This window comes from Podarcis muralis, chromosome Z (assembly GCF_964188315.1).
Source record: "Podarcis muralis chromosome Z, rPodMur119.hap1.1, whole genome shotgun sequence".
Lineage (NCBI taxonomy): Eukaryota > Metazoa > Chordata > Lepidosauria > Squamata > Lacertidae > Podarcis > Podarcis muralis.
The window spans coordinates 33208823-33222577 of record NC_135673.1 but is presented as its reverse complement, the minus strand read 5'-3'; the positions used below and the strand labels follow the sequence as shown (position 1 = coordinate 33222577).

The 13755-nt window shown below is 43.8% G+C and overlaps 1 protein-coding gene across 2 annotated transcripts in view; it reads right to left on the bottom strand.

Moving 5' to 3' along the window:
- NOX1 (NADPH oxidase 1) overlaps nucleotides 1-13755 on the bottom strand; it is a 48604-nt gene that overhangs the window by 3220 nt on the left and 31629 nt on the right. For both annotated transcript variants that reach the window (XM_077922747.1, XM_077922746.1), the window contains 3 exons: nucleotides 6002-6237; nucleotides 4635-4797; nucleotides 286-432 (listed from right to left, as the gene is read on the bottom strand). In XM_077922747.1, the coding sequence (XP_077778873.1) occupies nucleotides 286-432; nucleotides 4635-4797; nucleotides 6002-6237 (546 nt within the window). The remainder of the gene's footprint in view (nucleotides 1-285; nucleotides 433-4634; nucleotides 4798-6001; nucleotides 6238-13755) is intronic.

Here is a 13755-nt window from a genome sequence, read left to right as displayed (position 1 = left end):
CCCGTGGACTGTCCCCAGGACAGGTGAGGCTGCTGATCCCTTATTTTCGAGGCTGCTGATCCCTTATTTTCAAATCTGAAAGTTGACAGCTATGCTTCGAACTTCAGCCCTTGCAAAAGGACAATGTGGTACATTGCTGACGTCTCAAACAAAAGCTGCTGCACGTTTTGTGTGTGTTTCCTTGACAAAAGGATCAGGGCACTTTCAGAAGCTTGCTCTTCTGAGAAGGGTGTGCACAGCCTGCCAATGGAAGCAAGTTCACAAGGGGGATGCTGCGTGACTCACCATACTGCTGTTCCAGCCTGTGAGGTAGAGATGGTAGCTGAGCATGCCTGCCCTGCCAGACTCATCCATCTCTTGTTCCAGAGAGGCCAGCAGATCCCTGAACCAGGCAAAGGCCCCTGTCTCTCGACAGATCCAGTAGAAGTAAATCTTAAGAACACAGAGGAAGAGAAGAGCTATTGAAACTGGAGACAACTTTTAAGACAATGGTTTGCAAGGAGTAGGTTGGTTAGCTGACTGTGGACGGCACTAGCAGCTTTGCAATGTTTGCTGCTGCTTTTTTATTTTTCTATTGTGAAGTAGAAGGATTATGGGGGATGAAGCAAGAGAGAGGCTATGGGTATGCTACAAATTTATACTGGTTGTGTAATAGCTTAGTTGTCGCGCCTTCCTTCACACCTGGGAACTGCAGACTTGGTGCTACGAATTATACACATTTTGGCTTCCCAGAGCTCCATAATGAGAACAAATGTCTCTCTTTAACCTTTATAACTGTTAACTGAGAAACACAAAGATTTAGCAACAGCAAGGGCATTTCAGAATTAGACCCAGTTCCATTTTACATATACACCCAGTGCTTTCCCCACCCCCTCCTGGTGGTACCCAAGGATACGCAGTATTGGCAACTTTTTTTCACCAAAGGTTAAAAACATGGCACATACTGTAACAACTTTGTGGTGAGTACCAGCAACTTTTTTCTTTTCTTTTTAAAAAAGCACTGCATACTGCCCATCCCATCTTTGTGTTTGTCTTTTGATTGCAAAATGGTTTTTTTTAATGTTGTTTTTCATTTTAAAGGCACAGGAAAGACAAAGTTTCAAAGCAAAACTAAAAGGTGAAGAGGAAGTTTCATTCAGGAAATTTTTGCAGGGGAGGGTCAAAGATTCAGCCTAGTTAACCAGGTGATTAAGGGAAAATAAAAAGTAAAACAGAAGGTTATTCGCCTTCTGAGTGACTGAAGGTTGGGAGAGACAAACTGCATATACAGTGGTACCTCAGGTTAAGTACTTAATTCGTTACGGAGGTCTGTTCTTCACCTAAAACTGTTCTTAACCTGAAGCACCACTTTAGCTAATTGGGCCTCCTGCTGCTGCTGCGCCACCAAAGCACAGTTTCTGTTCTCATCCTGAAGCAAAGTTTTTAACCCGAGGTACTATTTCTGGGTTAGCGGAGTCTGTAACGTGAAGCGTATGTAACCTGAAGCGTCTGTAACCCAAGGTACCACTGTATAAGCAAGCTAGGAAACTGAGTAAAACAGTTATTGTGGGGTCAGAAGGTCGTGGAGCAAGACTTTTAAAGCTGAAGAGCAGCAGGAAGACAAAACTAGGAAAGGATTATGAAGGGATGAACTGAGGGGTACAAGGTGGTAACTACTGGCTTGGTTGGGAAAAGCCCAGAATAAGCATAGCCGGGCACACTTACTTCTGGTTATTTTCATTTGTTCTTATAAAATTAGAATGCATTTTCCCCTAAAACCATTTTCTCTAAACTGTCCAACTCAGTGGTAGGGCGTGTCTTCATGGTGCCCAGTGGGAGGGGGGGCATGGAGGGCAACGTGAGGAGGACACAGCCGGGTAGGCATGCGCCCTTCCAATCAGTCCGATGGGACCGATTTGATGGGTGCATGCCTGTTGCATCCTCCTCACACCACCCTGCCAACGCCACCAGAAAAATGCACCCAGCAGGCCTACTCACACGACACCCCCAGTCCCACTTATTGCTTTAAGAAAAATGCTGGGGGACACACACACCTGTCTGCAGCTTGTTGTTTAGCAATATTTAAGTGTTCCACCCAGGTTGGGCCAGTTAAAGTCCACGAGTTTTAAAAGTTGTTTAGTGGAGGCAGCCAAAGAAAACTGTTATGTATTGAAGTTCTCACCCTGGCCATTGGGGGTATTGTGTATATAGTTTTCACTCAGGTCCACATCAGTTAATTTAGGCGGGAAACCCTGGGCTGTTGTTGTTACAATGTGACAGCCGGCTGCCTATAAAAGCAGGCTGGCTGAGCTGTGTTCAGTTCAGTTCAGTTCCAGCTTACTATAAAGAACTACTTGGAGAAATCTCTGTGTCGTCTGCTTTGTCAACTTAATAAAAACAGACATCCATTTAGTGACAGCGGTCGAGTTAAGGAGGAGAGCTTGGTTTGACTGGGTAGTTTTCCCCACTTCCTTCCCATAGTGCAGGCAACAACCTGTGCCATCACAGAGACCTTTTAAGAAGATACAACAGAGCCATGGTTACCTATTGTGTTATTAAAGGTAAAGGGACCCCTGACCGTTAGGTCCAGTCGCGAACGACTCTGGGGTTGTGGCGCTCGTCTCGCTTTACTGGTCGAGGGGGACGGAGTACACCTTCCAGGTCATGTGGCCAGCATGACTAAGCCACTTCTGGCGAACCAGAGCAGCGCACGGAAATGCCTTTTACCTTCCCGCCTGAGTGGTACCTATTTATCTACTTGCACTCTGACGTGCTTTCGAACTGCTAGGTTGGCAGGAGCGGGGACCAAGCAATGGGAGCTCACCCCGTCACAGGGATTCGAACCGCCAACCTTCTGATTGGCAAGCCCTAGGCTCTGTGGTTTAGACCACAGCACCACCCGCGTCCCGTTATACTCATTAAAAAGGTAAAGGTACCCCTGCCCTACCGACTCTAGGGTTGCGCGCTCATCTCGCTCAAGAGGCTGGGAGCCGGCGCTGTCCGGAGACACTTCCAGGTCACGTGGCCAGCGTGACGAAGCTGCATCTGGCGAGCCAGCACAAGCGCCGCACACGGAAACACTGTTTACCTTCCCGCTAGAAAGCGGTCCCTATTTATCTACTTGCACTTTGACATGCTTTCGAACTGCTAGGTGGGCAGGAGCTGGGACCGAATGACGGGAGCTCACCCCGCCGCGGGGATTCGAACCGCCGACCTTTCGATCAGCAAGTCCTAGGCTCTGTGGTTTAACCCACAGCACCACTCATTGCTTCTGTCCTATTTTGTTATGTTCAAAAAAATGCCAACTAATATGCCTCAGTACAGCTTAGCCATTAGGTTTTATGACAGTTGAACGTGCTTGTACAAATGCTAATTATCTACCTTACGCCATCATCTTCCTCATGGTGCCAGATAAGACAGCTACAGTCATACCTCGGGTTGCGAACGTGATCTGTGGGGTCGCAGGGTTGGGGGTTCGAGCCCCACATTGGGCAAATGATTCCTGCAATGCAGGGGGTTGGACTAGATGACCCTCGTGGTCCCTTCCAACTCCACAATTGTATGATTCTAACTCCTGCACCCAGCAAATGTTAAAATCTAAGCCAGGTTGAAATATAAGCCCGGTTGGCTCCATCAATAGAGACAAAGGGGAGATAACCCATTAAGAAAGCCATCAACCAAGCCAGCAAATGGGTGGAGCCCCACCATGGTCTTTGGGAAGATCGCAAAAGGAAAAGTAGTTGCAGTTTGCAAGTGGCTGAAAACTGGAGAAATGGGGCTCAGAGTACAATATGCTAGAAGCTCCTCCATCATAGGTTCAGGTTATTTACAGTGGTGCCTCGCAAGACGAAATTAATCTGTTCGTTCCGCGAGTCTCTTCGTCTTGCGGTTTTTTCATCTTGCGAAGCACGGCTATTAGTGGTTTAGCGGCTATTAGCGGCTTAGCGGCTATTAGCGGCTTAGCAGCTTTAAGAAAAAGGAAACAAACTCGCAAGAACTCGCAAGACGTTTCGTCTTGCGAAGCAAGCCCATAGGGAAATTCGTCTTGCGGAACAACTCAAAAAAACGGAAAACCCTTTCGTCTAGCGAGTTTTTCGTCTTGTGAGGCATTCGTCTTGCGGGGCACCACTGTATCTGTGTAAATGAACCATATATCCTAAAGGCACCACTGCCTGTGCCTCATTTCCAAAGGAAACACGAACCCTGGGTAACTGCCTGGACCCCTGGAATCTCGGACCACTCAGAGATTGGTGTGGCATGTAACAGTCTGAAAGCTTTTAGGTGCACTAATAAATCCAAATGGTTGGCACTTTTGAGAACAAGTTCCATCTCTTTTTCATTTCACTATCGTTTTCTTTTCTTTTTTGCATCTTTCTGGTTTCTTGATGTGTGTTTCTGGCTTGTACATTTTTGAAGCAATCCAAAACCTGCAGAATTGTTTGGAAAAGAGGTGGGTGGTGATGCAATTACATTTCCAGTCATTTTCAATATTCTGAGCGGGGGCAGGGTGGGGATATAACCTGTCCCTAGTTTGAGGCTGCGAGATACTACATGTCAGAGGGAGTCTTCACTCCCTGCAACTCAAAGACTAGCATTCTCTAGCAAACCGAATTTATTTCATATTGGTCTCAGTGCAATGGGGCGATCCACCATACCGTTTTTGTTTGGAGACCCTGGTCACCGTGCTGGAACTTGTACCAGATGGATTTCAGCACAGAGGCAAATGGTGTCACTCCAATCCCAGCTCCCACCAACATGGCCACCTCGTACTGGAACACATCTTCGCTGGCAGTGCCAAAGGGACCATCTACTTCAATCCTGGAAAGTTGAGAAAATCTATGTGCTGCATAGAACTTTGTGCTCAGAAAAATTTAGTTCCACAAACTGAATCAATAATCAATTTATTACTGAAAGTATGCAGCCTTTCAGGGGAAGCCGTCTCAAGAAAGCCTGCAAAAAATAGTTTACCTTTAGCAGGAATGTTATTCTGGTGCATTCCACATTTAACGCTTCCAGGCCAGACCCCTAATGATCTTCCTTTTACCCATAGACCTCACCTATGACCAGTTCTGCTGTGCCTATCCACCAACGTTTTTCCTTTTTTTTAAAAAAAAAATATTAAAGATTTTCTTGTTTTACAGAAGTAAGTGTAATGTCTCTCATATTTTTTCCATGTAACATTTTTACAAATCAGTTTCATTTCTTGAGACATTGGGGGGGGGGGGGATATGGGTGGGGGGGGATCAGGTGGTGATGTTTCTATTTTGTTTAATGTATGTAGGGTTTGGTGTCAGTGTTGCTCATGCTGTTCGCTTGTGTTCCTTTGGTGTTGAGAGAGGTTGGGGTTGGCCTAGGGTGTGGCTGTTCATTTGTGGTTGGCTGTGGTGGTCTTTGTTTTCGTGGGGTGGGTGGGTGTTTTGGATCAGGTTAGCCATATTGATTTGTATGCTGTTGGTGGATTATTGTCATTGTCTTGTTGGGCTGTGTATGTGATAAAGGGGAGCCATACAGGGGTAAAGGCCTCTTCTTCTGTTTGTCCCTGTGTCAGTTTCAGTTTATTGGTTAATTTTTCTAGTAGGGCTGTTTCCCATACTATTTGGTACCATTGGTCTATGCTCACTCCTGACAGGTCTCTCCAGTGTCTGGTTATGGTGTTTCTGGCTGCTGAAAGTAGGTGGGTTATGAGTTCTTTGTGGTGTAAATGGGCATTGTTGTCTTGCCACCAATGTTCTTCCCAGTCCTTTTGCCTTCTCCTCGCCCTGTCTCCAAATCCATCCTTCAATGGCCCATTGCAAACTTTGTTCTAATGATGGAAATATTTTTGGATTTGTACAGCAGTTTCTTTCCTGTTTGGCTGGACTGCCTTGATATTTCTCCTCTCCAAAGCCCTTCGCATCTGCAGGCCACACAGTAACTGAGCAGCTCATGTACCTGAGCCTGAGCATAAGAGGGAGTTGCTGCTGCTTCACCCCCCAATGGCCTCATCGAAGGCAAATGGTTGCTGGTTTACGCAGCTACTCACCTGGGCATCACCGGGTTCGGCTGCTTAAAGTTGTCAATCAGAGCCTCTGTCCAATCGCCTGCTGCCCTGATGTGGACAGAGAATAACTTTTCCTCTGGAGCAGATGTGAGGGTGAATGGATGCCACTCCAAATAGTAGATAGATGGGCAGTTGAGGAAAACATACTGCCCTACTTCCATGCTGAATCCTTTCTTGTACAACTGCAGCTCAAGGACATTTGAAGGGTGCATAATGGCCTGCAAACAAAAGTCATGCTGACATCGAAAGGGTGAGGAAAACTCCCTCTACCATCCGAAAGGAAATATTAATTGGTCTTGACTTTAAAGCAGCTGGCCTTCTTCTGGGGCCAGAAATCTCAATGCCCAAGGTCTTTTCCTGGCACTTAAAAGCACTTAAAAGGCAATAGACAAGCCACCCAACTACAGAAATACCTCAGGTTTAAGAACTTAATTCATTCTGGAGGTCCATTCTTAACCTGAAACTGTTCTTAACCCATAGCTGTCAACGTTTCCCTTTTTTAAGGGAAATTCCCTTATTCCGAATAGGATTCCTTGCAAGAAAAGGGAAAAGTTGACAGCTACGTCTTAACCTGAAGTACCACTTTAGCTAATGGGGCCTCCTGCTGCTGCTGCGCCGCCGGAGCACGATTTCTGTTCTCATCCTGAAGCAAAGTTCTTAACCCGAGGTAATATTTCTGGGTTAGCGGTATCTGTAACCTGAAGCGTATGTAACCTGAAGCATCTGTAACCCGAGGTACCACTGTACAGAAGTTCGCCATTGTGAGCCCACATGCTAAACCCTGTCCCTGGAGCCTACCCCCATGGCCATCCTGTAGCCAAGGTGGGTGGCACCCTGGTCCTGGGAAGCCCTGCGCAGTGTCGCAAACCCCGCCCACTCTTGGAGGACGTGAGCCGTAACTGTCATTTTGGCACCTGCTGAACATTTTCAACAAGAATTTTACATGGAGGCTTTTATCCTGGCTTGCATCTCTATTGGATTTTAATTGGTTTGACATACGGTTTGTTGTTGTTGGTTGCTCTTTTTAGATTTCTTTTTAATATTCCTATGACTTGTTTAAGATTGGTTTTTATATATGCAAAAATTTTAGCTGCTTTTAAAACATTCCGCTGCCATTTGTCTTTTGTTGTTGTACTGTAAACTGTATTGGGTGCCTCCTGGGAAGTCATAAATAAATATAAAGGTAAAGGTAAAGGTACCCCTGCCCGTATGGGCCAGTCTTGACAGACTCTAGGGTTGTGCGCCCATCTCACTCAAGAGGCCGGGGGCCAGCGCTGTCCGGAGACACTTCCGGGTCACGTGGCCAGCGTGACATCGCTGCTCTGGCGAGCCAGAGCCGCACACAGAACGCCGTTTACCTTCCCGCTAGTAAGCGGTCCCTATTTATCTACTTGCACCCGGGGGTGCTTTCGAACTGCTAGGTTGGCAGGCGCTGGGACCGAGCAACGGGAGCGCACCCCGCCGCGGGGATTCGAACCGCCGACCTTTCGATCGGCAAGCCCTAGGCGCTGAGGCTTTTACCCACAGCATAAATAACCCGCGGCTAAAGGATCTCGCAGCAAGCAACAGCCACAGGCTTCCACATTCCCACATTATGCTCAGAGTGGAGAAGCAACAAAACTCATTTATTTATTATTTAATGTATTAAATTTGTATACCAACCATCATTCGAGGATCACGGGGCAGTTTACAGTATAAAAACACATAACATAATACACTGGAACCTCAGTATTTGAACGTGATCCATTCCGGAAGACCACTCGACTTCCAAAATGTCTGAAAACTGAAAGCGTAAGCCTCAATACAACAGGGAAACTCAAAACGGAAGCTGGACGGCATGTTCGGCTTCCGAAAATCGTTCGAAAACCTAAGCAGTTACTTCCGGGTTTTGGGCGTTCGAAAGCCGAAACATTTGTCAATGGAGACATTAAACAACTGAGGTTCTACTGTAACAAATAAAACAATAACCCAACCACCACACACTGTGATAGGAATTTTATGGTCTTAGATATATGGCAACATTCATAACCACACGTACATAGATCAGCACAGGAAAGCCAACCTGGAACCATTTTGATTCCCAAACTGACCAAATGTTGTCTCTGCAAGGTCAAACTGGAAAAGTCTCCCCATTGTCTCTTTCCTCACAAATCCTGTCTCAAGGATATGTCTGTTTGAATAAGGTGTGAGCCTGTGACCTGGCCCAGGAAATAAATATTTTACCACTACAAAAGAATGGCCAGGCTCCCCGGGAAATCCAATCAAGTAACTTGCCAGACAGGAGATAAACTGTGACAAGAGAAAAACAACATTTAAATTTCTGTGATGTAGGTGGGATGTATCTGAGGGGTGGTCTTAGATTACACCCCTTCTGTGATGTATGCATAATGTTTCTGGGGGTGGTCTTGATCTAGATAATGGGAATTTCAAAAGTCTTTATAAGCTCTTGCACACCATCTTTCTGGGTCCTCCTCCTCTCCTGCGTGTGAGGGAGTACCCTGTTGCAACAGATCAATAAAGATCAAGCTTACTAGCTGCTTTGCTTCTCAATATTCTCTGGTTGGCCTCTGTTATTTTCTCCTACCAATAGGGAACCTATGTAAGGACTCTATATGGGCTCTTGGATACCCCATAAGGGAAAAGGGCATTATTTTTATTTACAACAGATGGCGACCACGCACGAAGGGACTTTTGGTTACCCGGATTCTGGAAGCGAGGAAGGACTGGTTATCCAGCGCGCACCAGGCAGTTTGCCAGGAGGAATAACCAGTCCTCCATCGATCCCAGGGTCTGGAAATAACTGGAGGTTCAGCGGGGCTAACCAGAGGAAGCAACGCTTGATCAGGCCGGCCTTAAACAACCAGTCAAGAGATCGTGGGATCACCAGGAACAGCGCATGCGGAAGTGAGTATTAAGTAGGAAACACTGGGAGTGGGTTGGGGTCTCTAAACCACAGCAACCAAAATTCTTTAACTCTTCCTTTTTCCTTCAAATCTAAACTTTCTACTTCTTTCCTCATCTAAAAATTGTCTTCTCCTCCTTTCTGTCCCCTCAATCTCAACACCAGCCCTAGCCCTTCGGAGTATGCCCAGGCAAAAGTTGTGTGTGACTTCTTTTATTTCCCTTCTACAGTCTATATGCCGACCTATTCCTTCGGAGTTTTGCCCAGAAAAAGGTCGTGCTTTTTCTTCTGTACTGAAAACTATAACTCCCAGGTGCAGCCGCACCTCTGCCATGGCGATCTTTGTTAGAGATGACCTGTGAGCAGAGAAAGCAAGGGCACCTGATTCCTTTCCTTCTTTGTCATTTCTGAGTCCCAATCTGGCACTGCGCTACGCAAGCGTCCAGTAGGGAACTCTCAGGTTAGATTGTAAGAGGCAGGAGGTTGCTGTGGGCTCCCTGGCTGAGTAATGACCAAAGGGGGGGTTTGAGATCGCTGACCGCACTGTTAGCTTAGTAGCCAGGAAAGGCCAACAGCTGTACCAGCCTAGTAAGTCAGGCCAGACGAACGGCGGTGTGTCACAGTACTAATTCTCGGAGTTGTCCAAATTGAGTCTACTGTGGGTTATTTATTGTGTTTCCTGAAAAGTGGGGATAAAACCCCGACTGCAGTATAAAAGTAAAAGCTAGCGCTATTAAAAATTCTTAATAAAATGGGTGCACCTCAATCAAAAGAAATGAACCCACAGACTCCTGCTGGGAAAGAAGCCCAGTTGGCGCTTACTTCCCGCCTGGACTCTGACGGTCCCCTTCAATTTGTGTTTAAGAAACGTTTTTCCTGTGTTTAAATTGTACTTAGGTAACATCCAGCAGCTGCTTATCTTGAATGTGCCATCTAAAATAAAAATGCAAGCTTGCTCCAAGTTCTAAATCTAAGAAAGCCATGTTGAACGTTATCAATCTTAAACAAGACAAAAATTGAGAATGAAGTGTGCAAATGTTTGTTATTTGAAAGAGGCTCTAAAAGAGAGTTTTTCTCCCAAGTGGTAAAATCCTGTATACGTGTTACTTGTGTTCTGAAAGGAGGATTACCCCACCTCCTTCCTCTAGTTTCAGTGGGGAGGGTGATTTTAAGTCTAATGGTAAATGATGTTGTGTTGTAACTTTTGAGTTTGTGACTACACCTGTGTTCCAGTCTATCTTGGAATGTGAAGTTAACCTAATGTTTCTGCTGCAAAAGCCTAGTTGAGCCAACTGCTCTCTCAAGCTAAAATGCAGTGTATGTATTTCATTAAGCATATGCCTATGAAAGTATGGTGTTCCTTCTAAGAAAAATATGTGAGTCCAGTTTTAACTTTGATTTGGTTGGACAGAAGAATTATTGTAAGGCTCCTGATATCAGTCTCTATAAGACGTCCTGGCCTCTTTTCTTAGAAAATGCCCCCCCTTGTTTCATTCTGTCTCTTTCAGGTTTTTTTTTCCTTCTTCTTATTCTGTGCCAGGTAAATTTACTCCCGAGTAAGCTTCCTTTAAAGGAAACTGCAAAGGGGGGGCGGGGGTATAGATTAGGCTTACTATTCCTCTGCAAGTTCAGGAAAATTGTTCACTCTTGTATTCCTTTTAAATCAAATCTATGGCTGTTTTAATTATGGGTACTTTTATTTTCCTCTTCCTTAGTACATGATAGGCGCATGGTTTGTGATAGGCGCATGGCTTGTGATCTCTTCCCCAGTTGTGTCTGTGTACATAAGTATGTGTGTGTCTCTCTGGTAGTACAAATCTTGCTATGAACCCTGTATTTTAGGGTTGGACTAGATGACCCCAGGGTCCCTTTCAACTCTCCCAATTTGTGGCTGTGGGGAAGGCCATGTGTTCGCAAGCATTGGAGGGTAATTCTTAAATTCTGGTGAGGTGATGTGTTGAAATTCAGCCCAGATTTGCTCTTTGTTTTTTTAAAAGGTGTGAGGTGAAGCCATGATGTTTGAAGCAGAACTGGTGATATCAGGCATTTAAGTGATTACAGTGTTTATCGTTTTGTCTATTATTTACAAAAATCAGACTTAAAAGTCTACTCAAAGTTTAAGCACATACAAATGAATAATCAAGTAGAATTAGCCTTGACCAATCCTGTAAATAAAGGGCAGTAAAATTTGTCTGCAAATGGTGAGGCTGAGCCCAGATTTGCTCTTTGTTTTTTTAAAAGGTGTGAGGTGAAGCCATGATGTTTGAAGCAGAACTGGTGATATCAGGCATTTAAGTGATTACAGTGTTTATCGTTTTGTCTATTATTTACAAAAATCAGACTTAAAAGTCTACTCAAAGTTTAAGCACATACAAATGAATAATCAAGTAGAATTAGCCTTGACCAATCCTGTAAATAAAGGGCAGTAAAATTTGTCTGCAAATGGTGAGGCTGAAATGACTGAGAATATTTAAAATAATAATAATAATTCTCTGGCCATTTTCCCCATATATAAGGGCGTGGCATTGTTCCGCGAATAGCCAGAGGGATATTAGCCCTTTCCTGTACATAAAGGAAGCAGTCCTTTGCTTGGGCTGCAATTGCTAGCTTTGGTGAATACTTGAATTGCTGAGTTTCTCCTTTTTGTTTTAAAATCTAACCCTATTTTTAAAATCTACTCCTTACCCTTCCCTTCCCTTATTCAAATTCTAATTTAGCCAAAAGATGCAACATTTTCAATAGTATAAAAGGTTTGCTGAGACATGAACTCTGCACATGCACAGAGGCTAGATCAGCTTAAAAGAGAGAGAGAGAGAGGAAGGAGGGGGGAGAGGAGGTTTGGAGAGTGTGCTGTGGGGAGAAACCTATTCAAATTTCCTTGTGTGGAACTTGGAACCATTGGGGAGATCATCCTTGATGTGTCTTTTGCTCCAGGGGCTAATTAAGACAAAGGGGTTGGGTACTGGACCATCAAGGGTCAAGAGGTTGCCAGGTTTCAGGTCTTGACATGCCGAGTTCTTTTCACAGGTAAATATCAAAGCACTCCCACTGTGAGTTCCTCTCTTGAGTAGTTTGCCTCCCCAATGGGATTTAACAGGTTTTTTTGTTTGTTTGTGTATATGTCTATGCATTTTAGGAACAGCATTTCCTGGCAGACTTCTCACATGAAATAATTTTCTCTTTTAACAGGATATGTGAACCCCATTAACAAAGTGTTTGTCCCTTCTTTTCTCCCACAGCACAAATGATAATGAGGGGATGCAAACAGTGATTTAAATACTCTATAAAAAGTAATTGCATTTGTATTTCTTTTCGTCTTTCTTACCTTAAAGCCAAACAGTCACTTTCCTTCTGTTCAGCAAAACAAGTCTGAATCCCTGCTATATTAGTTTATTTCCCTCTATCTCTTTGTGGCTTTGACACTTTTTTAGGTTACAAATAATTGTTCATTTATTAATCAGTTTTTCATTGGGTTGTTAGAATGCCAAAACAGGTTACTTCAGGTGACTTCAGGTTTAAACAAAAAACAAATTGTGTGTCTTAGCATTTAATTATCTTTGGTTCCTCATAGGTCATTGTGTGTGTGTGTGTGTGTGTGTGTGTGTGCGTGTTACTTTTGGGGACATGTCCATCACATGTTGAAAGTCATTTTCATCAAGTTCTACTTATCAGATAGCACATGCTGAATTTGAACCTTTTTTCCATTGTTTTACCATTTTTTTCAGTCCAGTGGTAATCTGTGTGGTTTTGATAATATCTTATTATTATTTAATAATAATTCTTTTCTAAATTTGATGTCTTTGTGTCAAGTATGTTTTCATCTGACTGGTAATCTAATTTTTTGCTTTCTTTTTTATTTTTTAACCTTTGTTGTATTTTTTACAGTTCTCTTTCTATACACGTGGAGTAATTTTTTATGTAATAATATGGGGGGGGACAACAAAAACTAAGTGAAGGAAAGCAAACAAACTTAGCAGATAATAACAGTAATTATATGAAAATGTGATAATAATATTAAAATGAGTAAAATGCTTAACATGCTAAGATTTTATTATTTGCAGCTAATAACTCAAGGAGATTTTCTTGGGGAGGGGGCTTTTGCTCCTTCCTTTTCCTAACTCTGTCTTTTAAGTCCCCCCAAAACCCTGCCCCCTTACAGGATATCACTTCTACAGATGTGCGATGATGAAAAAGCAGCAACAACCCCTCAACTCAGAGTTCTTCGCCATCACAAGACCTGCAACACCAGAGTTTTCAAAGTGGCCACAGCTATCTCTTTAAAATGATATAGACTGATGGGGAGTGGGGCTGACAAAGGGGGGAGGACTTGAATTGCAAGGACATTTTCCCACTTTTGAACCTTAAGACTGTGCTCCAGGATTCAAAAGATACATGTGTAAAAGATCACAATTGTGTCAAGATATGCAACTGATATTTAATTAGTTTTTTTTTTTTGTATTATGTGTTATTATGTAAGAATGTTGAAATGTGTCTGACAGTGTGATTTCCACAAAGGGGGGCAATTTTTGTGTTTTTATGTTTAATGTCTTATTGCTTACACACCAATGGAGAATTCTCATGCATTTTATACTTGCTAATAGCTCACACTATTGTGTAGTCCAATGTTTAGCTCAATTTATAACCACATTTCATTGTTCCACCTGGCACTCTGCCAACTTTCCCTATCCATTTTAAAATGTGTTAAACCTCGTTTTGCCAAGGACAAGCTTCTGGATCCATAAAACACCAGGTACATGAAGGTGCAAATGCTTTGGTTTAGCAGGAATGATCCCTTATAGAGTTAAATTGACTTATTTGGACAAAGTGCCCTTTT